This window comes from Amphibalanus amphitrite, unplaced genomic scaffold (assembly GCF_019059575.1).
Source record: "Amphibalanus amphitrite isolate SeventyFive unplaced genomic scaffold, NRLGWU_Aamphi_draft 000561F_arrow, whole genome shotgun sequence".
Classification (NCBI taxonomy): Eukaryota; Metazoa; Arthropoda; class Thecostraca; order Balanomorpha; family Balanidae; genus Amphibalanus; species Amphibalanus amphitrite.
In genome coordinates this window covers 186599-209751 of record NW_024882055.1, presented here as the reverse complement: position 1 = coordinate 209751, position 23153 = coordinate 186599, and the positions used below count along the sequence as shown (strand labels likewise).

General features: G+C 51.0%; 1 protein-coding gene and 1 long non-coding RNA gene across 2 annotated transcripts; one reads left to right on the top strand and one right to left on the bottom strand.

Moving 5' to 3' along the window:
- The first annotated feature begins 309 nt into the window (after nt 1-309).
- On the top strand, nt 310-20243 carry LOC122393889 (protein serrate-like). The gene is made up of 8 exons (XM_043390330.1): nt 310-669; nt 8265-8436; nt 9081-9200; nt 14373-14433; nt 14786-14916; nt 16789-16849; nt 17182-17312; nt 18260-20243. The coding sequence occupies exons 1-8, from the start codon at nt 610-612 to the stop codon at nt 19150-19152; spliced, it is 1629 nt and encodes a 542-aa protein (XP_043246265.1). The 5' UTR covers nt 310-609; the 3' UTR covers nt 19153-20243.
- LOC122393890 lies at nt 15191-22948 on the bottom strand. Its single transcript, XR_006258770.1, has 2 exons — nt 22670-22948; nt 15191-16134 (listed from the first exon to the last, which is right to left on the bottom strand). It is a non-coding gene; the product is annotated as an uncharacterized LOC122393890 (long non-coding RNA).
- Nucleotides 22949-23153: the final 205 nt, after the last annotated feature.

Sequence of the window (23153 nt, the reverse complement as noted above, 5' to 3'; positions counted from 1 at the left end):
AAGTAAGTGTATAACACACTCGTGGTAGCGGTACAGAGCATCCCGCTGAAACAAAGGCCAGGTGGCGGGTTTCGCCAGCTGGTGCAGCATCGCCACCCCTCCCTACCACACTCGCGCTACAAATCAACCACCTGGGCTCGTCGACCCTCTAAGGCCGTCCGAGGCAGCTGGTGTCCGGGCAGCGCTCCGAGCAGGTCGCTGGGTCACGGCCCGCCGTGCCGGGTCGCTCTCCGTTCATCTATAGACGGCGAATCGGTGCCGGCGACCGCCCCCACTGGCGCGGCGCTGCCCGGCGGCCGGCACCGTCGCGGGCCGATCCAGGTCGCCAGGGGCAGGCACTTTCTCCGGCGGGCGCATGCGCGCGACGACAGTGCTGGAGGTGGCGACGACGGACAGCTGTGAGTCGGTGCCGGAGAGCTGAACAGGGAGAAGGTGGAGCCCGGCTGTGTCTGTGTGAGCCTGCAGTGTGATCGAAGTGCTGTGATTGGAACGTTGTGAGAGTCCGGTACTGCCAACATGCAGACTTGTGTCTGAAGTGCGGTTTGGCTTGAAGAAGAGCCAGAACCTCGGTGGTCTCTCAAATCGCTAGAGGGACATCAACTGTGTAAAATGTGGACTGTAGCAGTCCTCTCCCTGCTCGTTGGAGCTGCCTCCGCCGAATTTCGATTGGTAAGTACCGCAAGTCTCCCCCAATACGGGCGCCCCACGCGTGACACCCCGGCGCATATATCCGGGGTTTCACTTTCCTCCGGCTCTGAGTCGCGCGCCGGTCGGACCGGGGATCAGCTGCGAGGGCTCTGTCTAGCGGGCCATACTCGGCCGGGGGTGCAGGGCTGGGTGCTGCAGAGTTGGACAGGGTATCCGGGTGATAGTGGGTCAATTTGAAGTCATACAGCGCGCTGTCCGCAGCTGCAGACTGACACACGCACCTGCTGGCCGCCGGAGAAGCTGGGAACGAAGGGGTAGATGGAGGATACGGGCTAAGGTACGGCGGAGTAGAAATATATAGACTGACGTACGGTTGCGGTGGGCAGAGATCGAAGCATACGGCGGAGGTAGACATAAACTAGGGTATATACGGCTGGAATAGACAAAGGCTGGGGTATGGCTACAGGTAGACAGAGGCCGGGCTATGGTAGGCGTAGACCATGGCTGGAACACGGCGGGTTAGATACAGGCTGCGGTAGGGCGGGGCAGACAGAGGCTAGGGTACGGCTGGGGTAGATAAATACTCCCCCGGCTGTTCTGGAGTGGAAACTGAGATGGAAAAACAAAAGCATGCGTATTGCTCGTAATTCTCGCCCGGTATGACTGATAGTGATATGCGTTCGTGTGAGGTTGGCGGTCTCCAAATATTTCAACGAGCTGGAACGCGATGAAGTTAAGATTCCACATACTATGCATTCAAACAGAAGATTTAATGTTACGCTACATAATTATCAGGCGTGGGAAGTTCGTGGTCAAGGGATTATCACTGCGGGTGAAATTTATGATACCGCCCTCATGCACACTTTCTGTTTTCATTTAATCCATTGTTTAGCATTATTCATTCATGACAAGAGCTCACGATGCGAAATGTTTTGGGCTAAGTAATATCATATATGATATAAGATTCATTGGAAATTTTTTTACTTGAAATAGATAAGCTGAAATACAGGCGCAACCATCATGCCACGCATCAGTTAGATCAGTGATTGTCCATTGATGCTGTAACATCCGATCTGGATCACTGTCCAGTGTCCACTAGTGTGACAGAAAATCGATAGTAAAGTCTTGATCGATCTCGATTAAAATATTTTTGTTCACATATTTGGAGCAGCATTTCCCTTAAAAAACTAAATTCACAAGCTAAATGGCTTTGTACCAAGCGCTGATAAAATGTTTCTAGGTATAGCTTCCCAATGCAGTAGCGGCGGAACACCTTCAATTAAGCAGGGGGGGGGGGGGGCACTGCCGACTTTTGGTCCCATTCTTTCCATGCAACGCCCATAGGGCTAATGTTAAAATTCCCAAATCAAAGGGGGCACGGTGCCTCAGTGCCCTCCCCGCTCCGCCGCCTATGAATTAATGCACCGTTAACCCTCGCCGGCACAGTTGATGCACCCCCTATGGTTTTTCGCGAATAACTCGCGTAAAAAGCGACCGATCGCGACGAAACTTTCAGTACCCTCGCATTGATCCATTTTACACCTACCCTGAAAATTTCATGACCCTGACCCAAATGACCTTTGACCTGTGACCTCTTTTCCGAGACCATGTTTGGCTTGAATCGCGATTCGGCGTATGTCGGCTCGCATTAGCCGCGCGTTTGCAAGCTTTTCGTGGTTTCTAAAGTTCAAACATGTGATTTGATGTTGCTCCCATGCATTTGGGTGGATGTCAAGGTCACCTGAAGGACTGAAGGTCAGGTCAGGTCATTGACCTTTGGTGACCTCGGTTCACTTTTTCGAGTTTTACATGTTTCTAGGATAGTTTTTGAAGCTGATTTCGAATTTAGCAACCATTTGAACATTTACGAAGTAGTTTTGGTGCCTTCGTAACATGTTACGAAGCTGTCAGAGGCGGTTGCGGCAGTGTTTGCGTTTTTCCGGTGTTTGTGCTCGGCGGCGGGTGGGCGAGCGATGTGAACGTTTTTTTTGCGGTGTTTGCGTTGGCGGCGCGGCGGGCGGCCGTTTTTTGCGGTTGGCGGCGGGCGGGCGTGCGATGCCGGCGTTTTTTTCGGCGGTGTTTATGTTTGGCGGCGGGCAAACGGTTGATGCGGACGTATATTTGCGGTGTTTACATTTGGCGGCGGGCGACCGCTTTTTTGCTGCGTTTTGCGGTTGGCGGCGGGCGATGCGGGTGTTTTTTTGCGGCGTCGGTGTTTGTTTTTTCGGTGTTTGCGTTTTGCGGCGGACGGGCGTTTTTTGGCGGTTGGCGTGCGTGCGATGCGCGTGGTTTTGATTGTTGCGGCGTTTTTTTTGCGTTTTCTTCTGCGGTTTTCGGCGGGCGGGCGATTGTTTATTTTTGTAAAGTTTGCGTTGGCGTTTTGTGCGTGCGTTTTGTGCGTTTTGCGGTGTTTGCATTTTGCGGCGGGCGGGCGGTTTTTCACAATTCAAGTCCCAACCTTCAGATCCGCAGTGCTGTTCGACAAGCGCTGCCCGGGCCTACTGAGTCGGGAAGGTTACCAATGGACTCAAAACAATCTGCCGATTTAATGACGTGCAGCATGACCTACTACCACGAAGTCCCTGACCTGAGTGACTTTGACTTGACCTTGAAGTCAGTGTATCACTTAAAGTTGACCTCTTCCGAACAAAATTATATAATTCGACTCACCTGAGCATGACAAAAACTGTGGTGCAAAACCACGACTTTGTGATTATTTTTGGCGTTAATGTATTCACCAACAACCGAACCCGTACCGTGCGAGATTTGCCGTGACCTCTGAACTTTTAGTTTCAGGTCTACTTTACTTAACGTAACTGACCCGGTATTTGTTTTATGCCAGCACAATTTCCGGGCATGTGCGCAATGATTGTTCAGGTTACTTTGACTCAGACTTGTGCCTCGACCAAAAATCAAGATCCAAGATCCGCAAGATCCCACACAATTTCAAAATTTCAGGATCCAATATCTCCAAGATCCCACACAAAATCAGATTGCAAGATCCAAGATCCCCAGGATCCCACGCAAAATCAAAATTTCAGTGTCCAAGATCCACAAGATCCCGCGCAAGATCAGACTTCCAGGATCCAAGATCCCCAAGATCCAACGCGCAACCATGATTTTAGGATGATTCATCTGTGATTTGCAACAGCAGACTGCAACTTACTCAGCTCTAGCCCTGGAGAAGCACTAAATGGACATGTAATGCTAGTGATGTAAATCTCAGAAATGTTTTATGTACCTACATGTTTGTGATGTAAATTTAAGAAATTTTCGAGACCAATGCCAAACTGATACCGACCAAACTTTATATCTATCATTGATATATAACAAGCTCTGCTAGCGCCACCATACGACGTCAGCTGGCAAATAATCCAGTTAATAGTTAGTACGTTTCACAAAGTCTAAGTAGTGTTTATGCTGATATATACTTTGAAGCCTTGAACACCTTAGTTATTAGAGTATGCCCTCCTTCCAGTATGAAGTGAGTTTAACAGTTGTACATGCTAATGTTTTGCACAAATTGGTTTTCCGGGCTAGATATTCATCCTCAGGAGATTTGAATGTGCTAGCAATAGATAGGTTTTGTAGGCATCTAATCATGGTAGACTCGTGTGTAAAATATTCCTGCTAAAATAACAGGATCCAAGATCCCCAGGATCCCTCGACAAATCCAAAACCAGGATCCAAGATCCCCAAGATCCCTCGGCAAAATCAAAAGCCAGGATCCGAGATCCCCAGGATCCCTCCACAAAATGATGACCAGAGTCCTGGATCCCCAAGATCCCTCGGCAAAACCTGAAGTGCTGGATCCAAGATCCCTCAAGATCCCGGATCTTGGATCTTGCAGATCCTGGATCTCGGATCTTTTTGGAATCTTGGCACAAGTCTGCTTTGACTACCTAACTTTTGCCGCACTGTGTGTTGCCGTTTTAATATCTAGAAGAAAAAGACAAGTAGGCGATATCATACATATTCGTGACTTGGCTATACATCATTGAAACGCTCATCCTTCGATAGATTGTAGCCCTTATGGAATAAGGTTAATCATCACCAGTGTAATAATTGGTTCATTGTTTAACAACCTGTTAGCAACCTGTTTCACATAGTTCCGCCTACATTATAATCTGTCCAGTTCACTTTCATCCTGTTTTAACTGTAGCTGAAATGATAAACCAGTCAAGTGCAACACCTAACCCGTTTGAGGGATGATCGGAAGGCTCCCGTCACCGGAAGCTCAGTTCCGACCGCACAGCGCCGGCGGCTTCCGCCTCGAGCCGCCGCTGGTCTGTGCGGTGTGGGAGGAAATCCGCGCGCTGCGCCGCATCGCTGGGAACCACCGGAAGTGGTCCAGTTCCGGCGGCAGTTCCGGAAGCGTCCGTCAGATTCTCAGATATGTGTCTCTGTCTCCTGAGATGGTCCGCTTCGACCAGCTACAGGATCCCTGTGCTAAATGGCTTCAAGCAAGAATGCTCGACCTTTGCAAGGTCGCTGCCATGATCTGCAAGCCGATCGAAGCACAAGAATAGACATAATCGTTTCTTGTACTTGATGTGAGCTGAAAAAACATCTCAAAACAGCAGCTGGGTATCAACAGACCCGTTTTTCTCTTCCTCTCTCGCCTTGGCCGGAAAGGAGAATGTAACCGCCGGAGGGGAATTGAGCAACACCGGCAGTGCTGCTCGCCGGCCGCTGCTCCCGCTCGTTCAACACCAGTTTCTCCCGGCACGGGACGGGTCGACTTCCGCGCTGTCTCACCGCGTGCGGTCGTCGCCCGCCTCCTCTCACAGCGGCGGTAGTACCATCACCACCGGAGGCGGACGGCGGTGAGCGCGGCGGCGCGGCGGGGCGGGGACCATGCGGAAGTTCACCCGTCATCGCGTGGTGCCGGGAGCTCGCTGGCTGTGCCGGGTTCGTGGGCGAGATAGTTTGGTGGAGATATTTGCATTGACTCTCTCTCTCTCTCTCTCTCTCTCTCTCTCTCTCTCTCTCTCTCTCTCTCTCTCTCTCTCTCTCTCTCTCTCTCTCTCTCTCTCTCTCTCTCTCGCGCGCGCGCGCGCGCGCGCGCGCACTGGGCTGAGCATAGGCTTCAGCGGCACCGGGTACTGCAGTTGTACCCTCCCCCTCCCCATGCAAACTGAGACGTCTTCAGCTGTGGTCTTCGGCGACCAGTGTCACCTTTGCGGTGGGTCAATTCGATGGCTTTCACCGTGACCGGCTTGTCGTTGGCTGCTGACCAAGAAGTCGTGGCTGTAACTGGGTAACCTGACCTATCTCTCACCGACGAAGGTATGTGACGGTTCACGACGAATTGATATGATCGATTCACGAGATGATTTTACGCTAAATAATTAGGAACTACGCAGTACACAATGAGGTGAGGTGGATGTGTTCTTCTATTGTCCTAACTTCTATTCTCTGTTTCGCGCTTGACGTTGCAAGGAGCGGCGATATCGTCCTTCCCACCGCCATACGGCCTTGCCCAGTCGCCCCGAGCTGCCCTGGGAGGTCAGATATCACATTCCACCGTGTACGCGCTCGTCACGGACCGACCGTGCGCCGGTGCGTCACCGCTACTGAAGCATTCCTGTTAATTCCAGCCCCATCCTGTTTACCACATTCCCTTTGTCTATCACTGGAGTCGCTCCGCTCCCGCTCCGCCCATTCTCAGGGCTAAATAGACCGTGCGCAATTGGCTCCTTCTCCGGGGCACTACGGCGTCCATTGATTACAGGAAGCGAACATAGGCATCGTGTCGGCTCGGCCGTCCGCCGGAGCGACCGCTGACCCCGATTCCTCTCCGGTGTGCCTGCCTCAAGGGTTGGCTGGCCTCCATCGGTGGACCTCGGGCAGACCCGGCGACTGGCGTCCCCGATCGGAGCTACTCGGTCTGAGTTAGACTCTATATGACAGTCTGCAGCTGGTGACAACCTGATCGTGAGCACTGTGCAGCCCGTAAAGGCATCGCCGCGCCGATGTCGTCTTCACAAGTGGCTGGCGAGAATCAGCTATAGTCAGTTCAGAACTGGGCCGGTCGCTGACCAGGTCGTTCCGCTTGGAAATACTGGCCTCGTGTCCCTGATCTGAAGCCAATGTTGATGTTTATGCACTGCTGGTCATGACTCGTGCCGTGGCCAAGGCTTCCGTTACGTTGACGACTCGAGACTAAACCTTTTGTAGTCCTTGCTGGCCTCTGTGCGCTGTAGTCTTCGTATCACTGGTTTCACGTCCTGGCGATGTCTGCCCTGTCTTTACCAGTAATCCCTCCCCCGGTATGTTTCAATAATCCCTGTTCCTGTAATTCCTGTCCCTGTCGGTAATCCCTGTCCCGGTAATCCCTGTCCCGGTAATCCCTGTCCCTGTAGTCCCTGTCCCGGTAATCCCTGTCCCTGTTACTGTAGTCCCTCCCCCATTTACTACGATTACACTATCATCTGTCCCACTAAACGACTCATACCCGATCATACCCACCCCTGTCCCACTCCTCCCTGTCCCACTTACCTCTGTCCCACTGACATATGTCCCTTTTAACCCTGCCCCACTCCTCCCCCTCGCTGTCCCCCTCTTCCACTCACACATTCCCAATCAGGCACCTGTCCCACTGACACATGTCCCTTTTAATCCTGTCCCACTCCTCCCTGTCCCGTCCCATCGCTCTCTGTCCCGCCGGCGCGACGTAGCGTTCTTTGTGCTCGTAAGCCCGGTGCCTTCTCCTGATCAGTGGCGCCGTTCGTCTGTCTGTCTGTCGGTCTCTGGGCCGATTTCTCCCACCACCGCTGCTGCAGGTGACGTAAGCCACAGTCGCTGACCCAGTTGGTGGTGACGTCATCTCACCGCCGGGCGTGACGTCACACTGGTCTGGGTGACGTCATATGATTGGAGTTGTGTGCAACGGAGGCTGGAGAAAGGGGAAATTTTGTTTCGGTACATGCGTAGTAACTGGAGTTGAGGTGTGCGTGTGCGCTCACGAGTTGTGCTGCTTTGACCTTCGATAAAGAAAATCACTCGCGAGTTTTCCCGGCTCGAAGGGTCAATGAACCAAGCTGCGAAAGGGTTAAAACTAATTAAAGGTCCCATACCTACCCATACAATGCCGGTTAACAGCAGGATTAAGGTGTCAAACTTAGCGTGTCCTTTCGGGCAGGACACGGCTTGTCCAATTCAACTGGAGCTGCTCCCTCCTATCGTGCAAACCACCCCCTTAACAGGAGTCCTATAAATCGAGCGCCGCGGTGCGACTCGATTCTAGGCTCTCACTACGGAGCCAAACACTCTACCAGCTGAGCTACGGGACGAACTTGAGGCAAAAACACACCTACTGAAGCTTTTTTCCAAATCATGTATTTTTACACGCACAAAATTCATCAAACAGCATATAAGTGCGGTGCCGGCTAACTCGCTCAACATCACCTCACGGCTCACTACACGTGACCCAGCGAAATCGTCGAAAAAGAAAACACGAATATACCTATACTGAAACTAAGCTGATATATCACTCACCTCTGGGTACTGTTTCTATGTGACTGACTGTAACATGGAGTGATAAGTGGTTAGTGGAAATAAGCGAAGTAATAATGGTAATAATAATGATAAACTGCTCCCTGATCTTTCCTCAGACATGCGAGGCGGCCGCCAAGACCAAGGGTCACTACAAGTGCCAGCCGGACGGGCTCATCCAGTGTCTGCCCGGCTGGACGGGTGATGTGTGTGACGTGCCCATCTGCAAGGCCGGCTGTGACCCGCTGCTCGGCTACTGCAAACAGCCCAACGAGTGCATCTGCAAAATCGGTGAGAAAGCGACACTGGCACGACTGTGCACACCTATGTAGCTGACCGCCGTGCCGGCATAGAGGATCTGCCATACAACGGTGTAAATGTATGATTAAATACGTTAATTTTCTAGTAGCATGTACTTGTTGTTACGCTAATAACAATTTTGTCTATGGATTGCTCGCTATAAATCGTTTCATACGACGGTAATAACCGTTTTCACGACGGCCATCTGGTACACATTTGGTGCACATTTGGTGCAGATTAGTTGCAGATCTGGTCAAATTAGGTTCAGTGTGTCTCTTAGTAGCTATCAGCTAGGGGGTTTCATGTACTGCTTTATTGCTTATATGCCTGCTTTGTCATATCATCAGAGAGTATCATCGATTAAAACACTGAAATAAATTCATGAAATAAAGATATTTAATGTAAAAGAGATTAGGTGCAGATTTGGTCAAGTTAGGTGCACTCGCCGGATAACTAGCCCGTCGTAAAAACGGCTAATGCCTAGCTGCAATGCTATATCTCCCATGGTGTAGCTTCCTAATTCTGCTCTCCTCGCAGATGTCCTCTGCAGTGACATCCAAGGGTGTGGTGACGTGGTCTTACCTGCCCCAGCGATCTGTCCCAGTGCGGTGTATAAACACACCCGTCCATTTCAGGCTACGGCGGGGAGCTGTGTAACGACTGCGTCAAGCTGCCCGGATGTATGAACGGGCATTGCAAGAAGAGCTTCGAGTGTCACTGCAACGAGGGCTGGACAGGCCTGTTCTGCAATCAGCGTAAGTTTCTTGAACGGTCCCTCAGACATTTTTTTTGATAATTATTCGTGGTGACAAGGTTTTTTGGGTTTGCATATAATCAATTCATTGAACAATCAATGTAAAGGAAAAGGTTACGATCGAACATCTAGTTAAAGGAAAAGGGCCACCTTCGTGAAATATGAAGATATCGTTGTTTTTCATTTTGACATTATTATTTTTCATTTTCTTTTTAAAACTGGTGCCAGAAGTGCACAATTCGCGAAAAAGTATTTAAAACTATTTAACATATTGGTACTATGTTGATACTCTCTACGCCACCTACTGTATGATGGCATAGCGATGACGTCACACTCAAGCCAATCAGCGTTCAGAAGACAGACTCGTCGGATTGTGTCAGATAAGCTGATTGGTTAAAGCTGAGCTGGTTGGAGCTGATTGGTAAAAAACCAAAGCCTCGCCGCGGGTGGCTGTATTGTCGGATAAGAACGCATTCCTGGGATAAGGACGCATTCCTGGCGTATTTTCTTTTAAAATTGCCGATAACTACGAATGGAGGCCGAAATCGGCCGTAAGGAGGTACATAGATAGGTTTTCGGACACGGGCTACAAGATGGCTATCTCAGTTTCAATCCCCATGTTAACCCGGCAGTTGCTGGGGTATTTCGCCACCCACCGTTTGCTGGGGGGGGGGGGCGTTAAACGCCCCCAGCCGATAACTCGAGAACCAATAGGCGCAGCGAAACGCACGAGGCGGCAAACGAAAGAGCGCGACGAGACGCTTCAGATGAGTACTTTAAAGTTGAATTTTGAGGTCACAGGTCGGGTCAAGGTCAGGTCAAACACCTGAAATCGGGCTTTCAGTAGCATGGACTTCAGGACTTCGCAATGGGCGCCTCTCGCCATAAACTCTGTCAAAACGGTGCACAATCCATCTTATAATGCCTACAGGAGTGTCAGCTCCATGTAGGGGTCAGTCAAGCATAGGTCAGGGTCAAGGTCAGGTCAACCGGGTAGGCACATATCCCCGAAAATCAAAACTGATATTCGCAGCCTGTGACACATGTTTTATAGGTAATTTGGGGCGTAGAACACGATGGTGACATTCATTTTATCATATGTGTACGTGTTTGGCTCAAAAAGTTCAATTTAAGAAATTCATGTATCATGGTCGTGAAGTAGTCACGAAAAATTGCCAAGATTCAGTTCAAGATTATGGAAAATGCGGAACGATAATCAATAATCGAAGATAGCCATTTGATTGATCATGGTATTGGCAGTCTAATAGCGTTTACAGCATGTCTGTATGTCTATTCTGTGATTTTATATGATTTTTTGAACATATGCCGTTTTTGGTCGAAAACTCAGAAATCATGACGTCACTAAAACCTCGATATCTCAATAATTTTCCGACTGATTTTTTTGAAACTTTGTCACAATAAACTTCAATCAATTCCCTACAGGTACCCAAAATTTGGCGCGCCTGCGGCGCGCCGTTTTTATGCTATGGCCCGGCGAAAAAAGTGGGGGCGTTTAACGCCCCCCCCCCCCCAGCAACTCGCGGGTTAAAGGTGGCCCTTTTCCTTTAACTAAGGAGACCAGCTCCCGCAAATTCCGGAAAACCTCACAACTATGGAAAATCACGCGGCAGAAAGCTGCCGTCTCCAACGGCATCAATGCCGGCGCGCATTGTGTTTCAAATGAGCCGCGATGACAAAGTCCAACAGTAGAAAGTGAGCACGCGCCAGTGGCCACCGAGCCGTATCCCGGTTTTGTGTGCTATGATGTCAATGTCACCGGCCTGTCGCCCAGCCGAGGCCCGGTCACGGATGTCAAACGGCGGAGGTGAAAGCCACCCGGCTGAATATGCTATAGGGAGGGAGGTCGGGAATGCAGTGTCCTGTGAGAGGTAGTCGCCAGCTGCTAGAGAGCCTTTGAGATGTTCATTTCGCAAAAGCAGCGTCCTGTTTCACCAATGCAATGTGCTGCTTTGCCATGCAGCTGTGTCGAGCCTGATTGAAATTTCTCGTGCTACGAACATGAATTTCTGTCAAGCAGATCAACGAAAAGTTATCACTTATTCGGTGCACTATTTCTTGATATGCAAAAAGAAAAAAATCGGCAACACCATGGACGAATAGTCATCAGCGAATGCCAGAGTGGGTTTCCATTTACCTAACTATTGTCACTTCTGCGCTCTCCTTGCTGATTAGTGCACATTGCAGATGACGCCAACTTTGCACATTGTCCTCTGGTTGAAAGCGAAAGTACGGCTCACCCCTCGCAATATCGTGTAGAATTAGTAGCGGAAGCGTGCCCGCACCCAATGAGGCTGACCAGTCTGACCCGTCTGACCTGTCTGACCTGCCGGACCCGTTTGACTCAGTCCGAGATCCGTTATCAGATCAACGCTCGGCCGTAAGTCCGGGGACGATTGTGGCGACTGATGGAACTGGGAGGATATCCGGCCCATTACCCAACGTTTCCGCCGGTCATCCGACTACCGCGCCGCGCCGCCGACAGGGAATAGGGGTGGCTCATTTCGTCACAGAGCGGAAACACGGGGGAGGGGGGAGGGGCTACCGCACATGCTCTCCTGTATGGCAGTGGGAAGGGAAGGCATAATGTTTTCACGGACTGTGACGCAGAGTCTGCCTGAAGTCATACATGTATGATTCAGTCTAAGAAAAATGGTCCTTGAATACGAGATATCCGAACAGGTATGTTTGTAGAAGGGAGGCATAGTTATATTAGCATTGCTGAATGGGCTAGTTACCTCTGGTCATTGCTTATCTTAGGCGACTGAGGGACCGAACACTTTCCCTGCCCTATCATCGCACACACTGTCCATCGTAGCGAGCTAGCTAGACGTGTGCCTCAGACCAATGCTCCACCCGAACCACCATCCAGTGCGGGCCGACCTTACCCATCCCGACCGACCGCCCCGCGCGTGCGCTACCCTGCAGTGCGCGCGACCTCACCCATCCCCGACCGGCCGCCCCGCGCGTGCTATAGAGGCACTGCTATACCCTGCAGTGCGCGCGACCTCACCCATCCCCGACGTCTCACGGGCTGGCTCGGTGAGCTCGGCAGAGAAAGCCGCACTGCCGAGCGGAGGGGTCGTGCCTTTGTGCCGCCCCGGTCACGGCTCACGGATCGGTGCTCGTGCAGTGACGAGTCGGGAGTGACGAGACGTGTCCGCCGCAGTGCGCCGCACTACGCCGCAGTGCACGCCGTGAGTGCTCCGCTAGGCACCTCGCGTGATATATTTTACACCTCGGCTGCGTGATTCATGGTTATCTTTTTACGTTTTGTTACGTTTTTACGTTTTATTAGCTTTTTACGTTACGTCGGCAGGATTGAATAGATGTAGCATAGCGTATAGGATTACTGTCCGAATGTGTTGTTCGGCAGCGATTAATGAACGCTCCATTAGTCCGGTGTCACAGTTGTGGGTTGTGGGTTCCACTGTGCTCTGGACTTTGTATGCCCAGCGGGGGGCGGGGGGTCGCGCCACGACGACCGACGGTCATGTGCCGACCGCTCAGAGCTGCCGCGGCCGCGCGCCCGTGAAACCCCGCTGCAGCGAAATCCTCGGGAGAAAGTGAATCGGCGACTGCCCAGCACGCGCCGCGGCTTCTGCTCTAGAGATGCAAACCTTAGAGACGAATACTCGGTCAGTTCATCGCTAGAATGACGTTCGACGAGAAACTGAGCAGTGTGAAAGAGTTGCGTCGCGCTGGTAGCAATGCAAATCAACATGCCAAGGAATGATACCTCAATATACCTACTGAATTATTGCTAAGATTTGCAAAATATGACGAGGTTTGAAGAGTCGTCGAACACCCTACAAACATAATATCTAATTTACGTGCACCCTATTCAAATATACTAACTAATATTCTCCCGTACAAAAAAAAAACTTTGTTAAAATAAAGCAAAACCAGTCAGGGTGCATATCAGGAATTAACCCGCGCCCTGCTGGGGGTCCTGGATTTCCACGCCCTGCTGGGGGGGGGGGGGGTGTTTGAACACCCCCCTTCTAACTCGGCTCCTGGGCCACGTAGCGATACGCGGAAGGCGGCGTTCGAAAGAGCGTCAAAAATAATGAGGAAATCACTTCGGTCAATTTTTTGGTCAGGTCAAAGGTCAGGTCACCAGAGGTCATTGAAGGCAAAATTTCGCCGATTTCCAGGTCGAAGGTCGACAATTTCCAAGAAGCCAACGCATAACTCTGGAACCAATAGAGCTACAGCGCCGCGGAAAAGCGCATTCGATAGCCCTATTAACGCCCTTTCTGAGTAATTCTCTCAGATTTGACCTAACGTCAACGGTTTTGCCTGCAGGGGGCAAAAACTGCAAAAATAGTCGATTTTTTCGGAAACAGTTTTTCTGCAATAACTTTTGACCCAAGCCTTGTACGAGCTTACTTTTACCGGCATCGTGTTCCTCTCGTCAAGACGCATCGAATGAACTATAACTTGACCTTGAAAGGTCAACTTGAAAATTTGACCTCAGGTCAAGGTCATTACCTGACCGGAAAGGGTCATGTTGCATATCAGTCGATCCGTATCGTCGAGCTGAACACATCTAAGGCGTTTTCATCGCTCTAGCATGCCTCTATCAAAAGTTATTTGCGAAAAACTGTTAGATACCATTCGTGACCTAAGATGACCTCAGGGCATAAACAGGGGTCACGGACACCATTGTCATGTTCAGTGTGTCTAAACCACTTGTAATTCAGTGTTAGGAAGTGTTTATAATGTCTTTCGTCCAAAAGAGGCGCATTTCAATTTTCTCCCATTGACTTATAATGGGGAGGTCGCAAAATTGACCTGACCTTAGGTCATCGATATCAAAATTCTGAGATATACATTTTGTACATGCTATTGCTCTTAGCAATCGCTGAAAGTTTCAAAGCGATCGGTCACTCGGTGTAGCTATGACAGACATTGAAACTTTTTATGAGGTGAGGTCACTTCAAGTGACCTGGTGACCTGACCTTGAATGACCTTGGTCTGAAATTTTCACAACATGTGTAGAATTGATGTATGATAAGGTGTACCAAAAACGGCGGCGCTCCGCGCCGCCGTTTTTAAGATATTCGCGAAAAACCACAAGGGGGGGTGTTCAAACACCCCCCCAGCAGGGCGCGGGTTAATAGCGAAAGTTGACGTTGTCCTCTGTTTTCAGCGGTCTGTGCCGATGGCTGTGACGGCACAAAGGGATACTGCTCAAAGCCCAACGAATGCAAGTGAGTGTCCCTACTGCTCGCGGATGGTAAATCTTTACCATACCGGTCAAATGCTGATGTTCCCATGGAATCATGTGTGTCAATGTGTCCCATTTTATCACCTGCTGTTCCGGCGTCATCCTCTCAGTTACCGTGTCCCAGCGGTGTCCGTGCCAATGTGTCCCATTTGATCATCTGCTGGCCCGCTGCCTGGTTATTCACCCATAGAGAAATCAAGGGCCCACCTCCTTCCACCCGTACAAGCGCCCGAGGCCTACCTGATTCATCAGCCACGTATAACAAAAGTACGGGTATTTTTATACATTCCTATACACAAACGAGTTCAAAGTAATGATGCACCATTCTATCTCAGGTGTCGGATCGGCTGGTCGGGAGAAACGTGCAACGAATGTCAGGTGATGCCTGGGTGTGTGAAGGGCTTCTGCGAGGAGCCGCTCGAGTGCAAATGCCTGCCAGGATGGACCGGCTTCTTCTGCGAGAGCGGTAAGTGACGTTCGCAATTAGTATGGTTCCTCTGTGTTTACGTACAAAGCAAACAAAGACTTAATCAAAGACTTAATCAAAGACTTAATCAAAGACTACGTATAAAGCAAGCAAATCTCACGCAGAAAAAATAGATGATAAGGTAGGCTATTAGGTTTGTATAGCTGACGATGCTGATCAGATGATTTAGTAACAACATAGGGTGATTGCGGATCGGTCAGAAATGCCGTATATGTGCAGTCTGGCAAGTGCATGCATTGACAAGGTGTTGCAATATATTGTATATTTATGTATGTATTATAAAAGAACCGTTAGAACATTAAACGACGAGACAGAGTTGATGGTACGGGGACCCGCAGTTGCTACTGTACAGCGACCCTGAGTAAATTGTCCCAGCACCTTCACAGCTGTGAAGGTGCTGGGAAGGTTCCCTAGGGAACAACGATAAGCTGTCAGAGGGCATGCACAGAAAACCTCAGCTGCTCTTGTACAGGGACCGGCAGTCGATATCAATGTTGTCGGTTGTTACTGGACAGGACAGACAGCTATAGTTGGGGTTCGTGTACAGTAGCAACTGCGGGTCCCCGTACACACGAGATTGTACCGCTACATCATCGCCATCATTTCATCGTCAATATGACTGAAATGCGGGTCATTATAAAGCGGCATGGAGTATCTAGAACGATGTGCTTTACAAGACATATGCTGTGTAGTGTGTAGAACAGGTGATGTTAGAGATAACATGAGGTGAAATGGTGATGATGACGAAGCATGTTTCATTCGATATCGGTAATTCAGTTTGCTGAGCTTCAAGTCAACCTGGCCACTAATACTAGCAGCCTCCGCCACCATCACAACCCCCACCACCGCCATCACAACCCCCACCACCACCGCCGCCGCCACCACCACCGCCGCCGCTGTCACAACCCCCACTCCAGCCGCCGCCGCCGCCGCCGCCGCCGCCGCCGTCACAGCTTCCACCCCACCAGCCGCCGCCGCCGCCGCCGCCGCTCCAGTTGGAACTGGTGCGACGTTTCGTGATCTTGTGAGAGCGGCTGGTGCTGCCTCTGGAAGCGCTGCCTCCACAGCACCAGGCGAAGCAGCCGCTGCCCGGTGGTGGCGACTCGCCGTCGGTCCAGCGAACACCTCTGGACCACTTCTGTCGGTCCAACTCCGCTTGTCGATCCCTCCCACTGGCGCCGTTTGATGACATTGTGTCTAAAAAGGGAAAAGAGAGAAGTATTAGGTGAACATGATGGGGATTTGGGAATAAATACAACGTGCTATTCCTGTTTTAGCTATATGAAACAACACCCTACTGCAAACGCTATTAATCGACATTGCTTTATTACGGATAATGATTGAATGATGTGAAACGTTTTATTGAGCATGATTATGATTATAGTGGAAATCAGATGGAATAGCAACCTTTTGCTCATAACTAAAGAAAGCTAAAAACAAATCCAAATCCAATCCAATCCAAATCCAAAATCCAAATCCAAATCCAATTATATTACTTTAGTTATGAGCAAAAGGTTACCATTTCATCTGATTTCCATTATACGGATAAGGTGAATTTTACGTCCGCTCATAAACTGTATATTGTTGAATGACAGCCCAGCATGTAGAAACGGACATGCTTATTGCTTTTTCCGCAGACCACACTGTGTACAATGTCGCTGTGTTTCGGCGCTTCAGCTGAAAGGTTTTTCCCAGCACTGAGGTGTCTGAAGAACTATTTCAGAAATGGGCTGGAATGTGGTACACATTAACTCTGCTATTTAATCCTCACGTATACAAAATCCCTAACTTCCATCGCTAGTGAGCACAGTCAATTACAATTATTGATCGCGTCGTCCGCCTGTTTTGCAGCCGTCTGTGCGGAGGGATGCAGCAAAGATCACGGCTATTGTGAGAAGCCGGGGACGTGCAGGTAAGCTGACCAGGAGCGCTATTTGCTAAACTGTCGTAGAGCTTATTATTGTGGATCATTAGCCGCCGATTTTTTCTCCCTTGCTCTTCTTACTTTGGCGCAAATTATGCGATAAAAATAAGCATTCCAACGCTGATGCCTTGCGGTACAGTATAAGTTCAGGCGCTTACTCCTGCCGCCACCTATGAGCGATGGCGAACGCATTCATTTCGTCATTGTCCGCTAGAGGCGCTACCTGTCAAAGTCGCTTCCACAGCACGATGCGTCGTCGCCCGCCGATCGTTGGCTGTTATGACTGTGTGTATGACAGCACGTGACACACGTGTCGTCAGGTGTCGTGTCGGCTGGCACGGGGACGACTGTGACACGTGTTTCCCGTACCCCGGATGCGTGCACGGAAACTGCACGGAGCCATGGCAGTGTAACTGTCAGGAGGGCTGGACCGGCTTCCTCTGCGACAAACGTGAGTCGATCCAGCGCCTAACAGGCCCATGGCGGCGCAGATCTGTGATCCACCCGTCCGTCGCTCCTATCCTCAGGATGTTCAAATCATTCTCCTCCACACTGCAACCCCCCTCCGGGCTGGACAGGCAGCTTTATCTCATGCGGGCTGCTCCCGAGTGAGCGGCACCGCTGCTCCCGAGGGAGCACGCCCATAGTCTGGTGCAGAGAGTGCTTGGGGGGCTGGTCGGCCTGTCCATTCGGATGGGCTTAGTTCCGGCGACTCTAAGGTGCCTGCCCAGACCAATGTCTCCCCAAAATTCCCATCATCCTCCCGGCTCTGGAATAGTCTTGTCTATTTATCTTGTTGAATAGCCGAAAGCAGGGCTGCGGAGTCGGAGTCGGAGTCGGAGTCGGAGTCGGTCGGAGTCGACAGTTGTGACCGGAGTCGGAGTCGGAGTCGGAGTCGATTTTAGAAACCCGAGCCGGAGTCGGAGTCGGAGTCACCGAAAATCTGTCGACTCCGCAGCCCTGCTAGGTCTGCGGAGTCGGAGTCGGGAGTTGGAGTCGGTCGGAGTCAACAATTCTGCCCGGAGTCGGAGTCGGAGCTGGTTTTTGAAAGCCGGAGTCGGAGTCGCCGAAAATCCATCGACTCCGCAGCCCTGGCCGAAAGGGCCTAACCCAACGAAACAAACAAACACTATCTATTATTGTACGATAAATTGCTCGGTGGTGTTACTCCTTGAATTGTTACTGCTGATTGAACTTGAAACACTGAATGTTGGTTAAAATTAAAATCGTCTAAGCTGCGATAACAGATTAACTGCATTCTGTTCAGCTAATTGGAAATTGTATGCTTATGACGTGATTTTTGGTCATGCGTGAGCCACCGTTTCTGTAAGGCTATCTCGGCCACCTCGGTAATTTTGAGTGATCCACTCTAACACGACCCTCGTTCTCGCCGGCCAGCTGTGGACCCGTGCGGCCACACGCCGGACTTCTGCCAGAACGGCGGCACCTGCCGCAACACCATCGTCGACGACGATCCGGAGGCCGAGTGTTCGTGTCCGGCCGGGTTCGGCGGGCCGCGGTGTCAGCTGCGCGTCACCACGACCACCACGACCACGACCACGACCACGACCACGGCGCCGACCACGGCGGCCACCACGCCGCCGGCCGAGCGGCGCGCGTCCAACGGCTCCTCCACGGCGGCGGCGCTGGACCTCAACTCGGTCGGCGTGGTCTCCAACCGGCTCGACAGGAGGGTGGACGCCTTCAACAACGGCAGCGCCGTGATCGAGACCAACCCGGACGACCAGACGCTGGTGCCGGTCACTCTGCCTCCGCTGGACACGGAGGCCCAGGCGCAGGTGATTGCCGACAACATCAAGTACGTCATCACCTCGTTCAAGCGGATGGCCAAGAGTCTGTTTCCGTCGTCGGCGCCGCCGCCGGCGCCGCTGCGGCCGGTGCTGCGCCGTCCGCCGATCCGTCAGCTCTCGCCGCAGATAGCACGGCCGAGACAGGCGGTGAGGCCGCCGAGGCTGCTCCGGCCCGGCCAGTACCCGCCGCGGCCCAGCTTCCCCGCGTACGTGCTGCGCGCCGGCTCCGCGCTGCCGTCAGGACCGCGGCCGCGCGCGCTGCTCGGACACCGCTCTGGCCTGGCCTCGGCCGAGGAGCCGTCCTCGCCTCAGCCGCAGCAGCGAGGACCCGTAGCGGAACAGATTCGTGAGGGGTCTGTGGTCGGCACTACCGCCGCCGCGCCGACCACCGCGGCCAGTGGCGGCACCATCCCTCCCTCCACCACGGCCAAAACCACTGTGGAGGGGGAGGCAGGGCCTTCCACCGCCGGAGATAGGTAGAGCGTCACCCAGTTGGAGACTGGAGTGCTGCTGGTCAAACAGCCCGACAAGGGCCTGGCCACGAGAGGATGTGGACAGAGGCGGAGACCCGCCTATGGTATATACTGCAGTAGCGGCAAGTGCGGATTTTCTACGACAGAATCTTGGCCGGACTAGCTGCATTCCTCTGATCCTCGAGACACAGCGAGGAACGATACCCCGGCAAACGGGATCCAAATCTAGCGGAGATCAGGCGATCAGATCCTGATGTTCTGATCAATCGAACTGGATCGATAGGTGAGGCCACCCTAGTTCGTCCGGTGTTGACCCAACATGATACAACTGACGCCAGGACATTTGTTTATACCATTAAGGACATGGCTCGAGGCTGACATATTGGCCTCTGTGTTGCTGTGGTCAGCTGGCTCGGCAAACAGACATGGGGCCGCCGTGTGAAGTGAAGTTAGTCGATTGGGCAAGTGACCAATGGACACAAAGTACCACCAGCACTGTCGGGTGTCCCGGTGGGTAGCGCCTCACCTGTGCAGGTATCGAGTAACACTGCTCCTCCGATAGCCCGCGGTCCAGCTTCAGAGACTCACAGGCATCGGTGGAGAACCCGAGGGAAAACCCTAGGCGTGGGTCGACACACTGCCCTGCGGCCGCTCCAGTGTTGTTGTTGTTATATTTGTTACTGTTTTTACGTTGTTATATTTATGCCGTGTTGTACGCTGTTGAAAGCATTGTTGAAAGCATTGTTATAGCAGTGTTTTGCGCTAGTGCCGAAAAGATGTCAACGCTACGTTGTATGACATTAATAATGTCGAGTGCATTTACGATGGTGGACCCGAAGCGTGTTCGTTTGTTGGCTCAAATGGCGGTGTTTACACCGACCGTTTTCAATAATGAGTCGTGCTCAGTCCGTTAGCTGCCGGCAGCGGGGGTCACTTGAGGTCACCTGAATGACCTGTTGACCCGGGTCTGAGTGTATTACGACGCACAGCTTCCTAGGTGAAAAGTCCGCTATCATGATTCTCATCTATACATACAAAAGTGTAATTTGTTACCGTTAAAATGCAAAAATAAATGCAGTATTGTATAGCCTACAATAAGCGTGTGTTATTTGTGCAAATTAATGAAATCATTGAAAATGGACACTTTTCGTTGAAATCATACCACCTTCTTCAAATGACAGTTCACAGCAAAGAACATCGAAGACAATAAGTCACTTATACACCTAGTTATACGGTAGCACTCCTAAAAAATGGCAGCCGAACTTCTAAAATTCGGGAGCAAGTCTGAGCAGAAAGCAACAAACATTGACAATGGCACACATTGCCAATTAAAGAGAGCAACAAGAAAGCATTTGGAATATCATTTTCTGCGCATTAAATTGGATCCCAACACTGTCGGAAATGACGGCTGTCTGGCAATCAACACCTAACATTCGGCACCCATCTGTGCCTATGACTCAGAGTGGATTAGTGGCTCACTAGCGCCGTCATCCCAACCTCATCAGGCAACAACACTGTTGGGATCCGACCCGCTGCCAGACTTAGTGACTAGCGCACGCCTTCACCTCCCACGACCGAATTATCTCGGAAAGCTCGTCCAGTACGACGGACCGGTACGCATCTCGTGTTGGCGTGCGACAGAGCGGACAGGCCAGTCCTCCGCCGATACGGAGCTCTGAATTTTCCTCCACCCCTTTCAGACAGGTCCAGCAGAAACTGTGCCGACAGTTGAGCGTCACAGGCTCTAAGAAGACACAGCAGCAGATGCTGCATTCTACAGCGAACAGCATCGATCGTTTTATTTCGTCAAAGTTATCTTCACTTTCGACCATTCGACATTTTAACACGCTTGCCGCTTCCTCAAGCTCGGAAATTTGCTTCGCTTGCTCTTCTATTGTTTTAACATACTCATTGTTAAGAGTTTTCACTGTTTGAAGAGTTTTGCTGATATTTTTCATTCGGAGTTTTCGAGCCTTCTGTGCCCTACGTTTAAGGTCGTATCTCTGTGCCAGAACGGATGGCCCAACCGCCGCCCGTTCAGAGGAGTCCGAGTCACCTTCAGAGGTCGCTGAGTGCTGATCCACGTCTTGCTGCGTGTCACTAGATGGGTCACTACTCCCAGATGACGTCAACGGACGTTTAGAACGCTCCCGTGACGTCACCGGACAGGTCACCGGTTTAGAAGGTTCCATGCTCGCAATGACCAGAGCATCGACTAGCGCCGACCACTGAAAGTGCGTGTCCCGACGGACAGGTGGGAGGTCGGTCGGAAGTTCCATGGTGGCGCGGATGCTTTCCGAGCAAAGGAGACAGGTCACCGCTGGCGGCAGGGCGGAGAGGGGAGGAATTGGCTGGTCAGGACAGGTAATTCAGCCGACAGCTGACAGCTCACATGAAAAGAAATAGGGAGAGAGAAGTGAGAGAAGGAGAGAGAAAAATAAGGATGAGAGAGAGAGAGAGGGAAAGAGAGAGAGAACGAAAGAGAAAGAGAGAGAGAGAGAGAGAGAGAAAGAGAGATGAAGAGAAAAGAAAAAGAGAGAAAGAGAGAGCCTCTTGATCAAACTCCGCCATAAAATATAATTCGTTGACAGGTGTGCAGTGCATAAGTACAGCTCAGGCAAGATATTTGACTTTACACCGCTATTACTAGAAAAGTTGTGGACCGATTTACCTGTTGCTTGCACGGGAAGATTTGCAATTGAATTCTGGACAGGTACGAAAAATTTTACGTATACGTAAATATAATAATTACGGCGTGAATTATCAGCGGAAAACAGGTGGGGTTAGCGAAATCCGCTCCCTTCCACTGCGCGTGAACGCTGCACTTATTGTTGCTATATCATCCAAAGTTATCGTTGGCCGCACTTTAATTTTTCTCATTACGTGTGTCTTACGTGTAGTGAAAGATAATATCTCTAAATTTGAGCAAAATCGAATGGTACCCATTGTCACAAACTACATTTTGAGAAATTAATTCAAAATAAAATAAATTCAAAATTATCAAAAATGTAAAAATCGCCCAATTTAGCTAGTATAACTCTTTGTACACGTTTCAGTTTGTTTGAAATTAATCAGAGGCGGATCCAGCTCAGAGTTTTTTTTTTTGGGGGGGGGGGGGAAACCATAACAATTTATCGATTCTTTCCATGCCTCGTCCATATGTTATAATAACGTCCTCGTCATAATGTAAAAATTATGCCGTTTGGGGGGGGGGCAAATGCCCATTTTGCCCCCCCCCCCTGGATCCGCCACTGAAATTAATAGCTTCAAAAATGTTAAAGCTATAGATTTTTCAAGATTGCAATACACGTCCGATTCTGACAAAAAAGCAGAAGTTTAGCGGCTGGTATCTCTGTAGCCCGAGGGCATATGACAAAATCCTTTCACCCTCAGAGGTTTCACCCAATAGCCAATAAGTATACCAAGTTTGAACAAAATCGCAGAGGTGGCCGATTTTGGCTGTCCCGGTTGACATGGAATGGCCCCAATATGATCACGATGGTGATGCCACGCCGTGAACTTACCTGAATAGGTGCCAAAGCTTCCACTCCTCCTCTCCGGCTCCGTGGGGCTGCGAGCGCAGAGCAGTGACGATGACAACCAGGCCCTCACGCAGTCCCAGGAACTCTGAAGGCTCTGAAGCTGCTCTGAAGCACCCAAGAAGCACCCTTCCGCTCCATGCGTCATCCGATACCTACCCGCAGGCGCTCTCGCGTTCGTCCAGCGGCCCTGATTGGTGGAAAGTCACGTGACTGCTGGGGAACGACGGGGAAGGCCCGCCGCGCGGGGCGTGGAGGGGAATCCCCAAGGCCGTGTATTTCCAGCGGTGTGTGATTGAGGTGAGTACTGGGTAACTGGAGGTGACAACTAACGGCGGCATTCCAGTGAATGCGAACAAGGTGGCAGAGCAAGAGGCATGGGATGATCATTGACCAGCCGCTGTTTTTACTGGTAACTGCTGCAATTGGTTACCAATAATAAGCGAAAATGCGAGTAAATACTGCGGGA

What these genes read in the sequence shown, in the direction of transcription:
- LOC122393889 (XM_043390330.1), top strand. Translation starts at nt 610, where the DNA reads ATGTGGACTGTAGCAGTCCTCTCCCTGCTCGTTGGAGCTGCCTCCGCC. An exon ending in CGGCTTCTTCTGCGAGAGCG is followed by an intron (nt 14,917 to 16,788) that starts GTAAGTGACGTT and finishes CCTGTTTTGCAG; the next exon opens with CCGTCTGTGCGGAGGGATGC. An exon ending in GAGAAGCCGGGGACGTGCAG is followed by an intron (nt 16,850 to 17,181) that starts GTAAGCTGACCA and finishes ACGTGTCGTCAG; the next exon opens with GTGTCGTGTCGGCTGGCACG.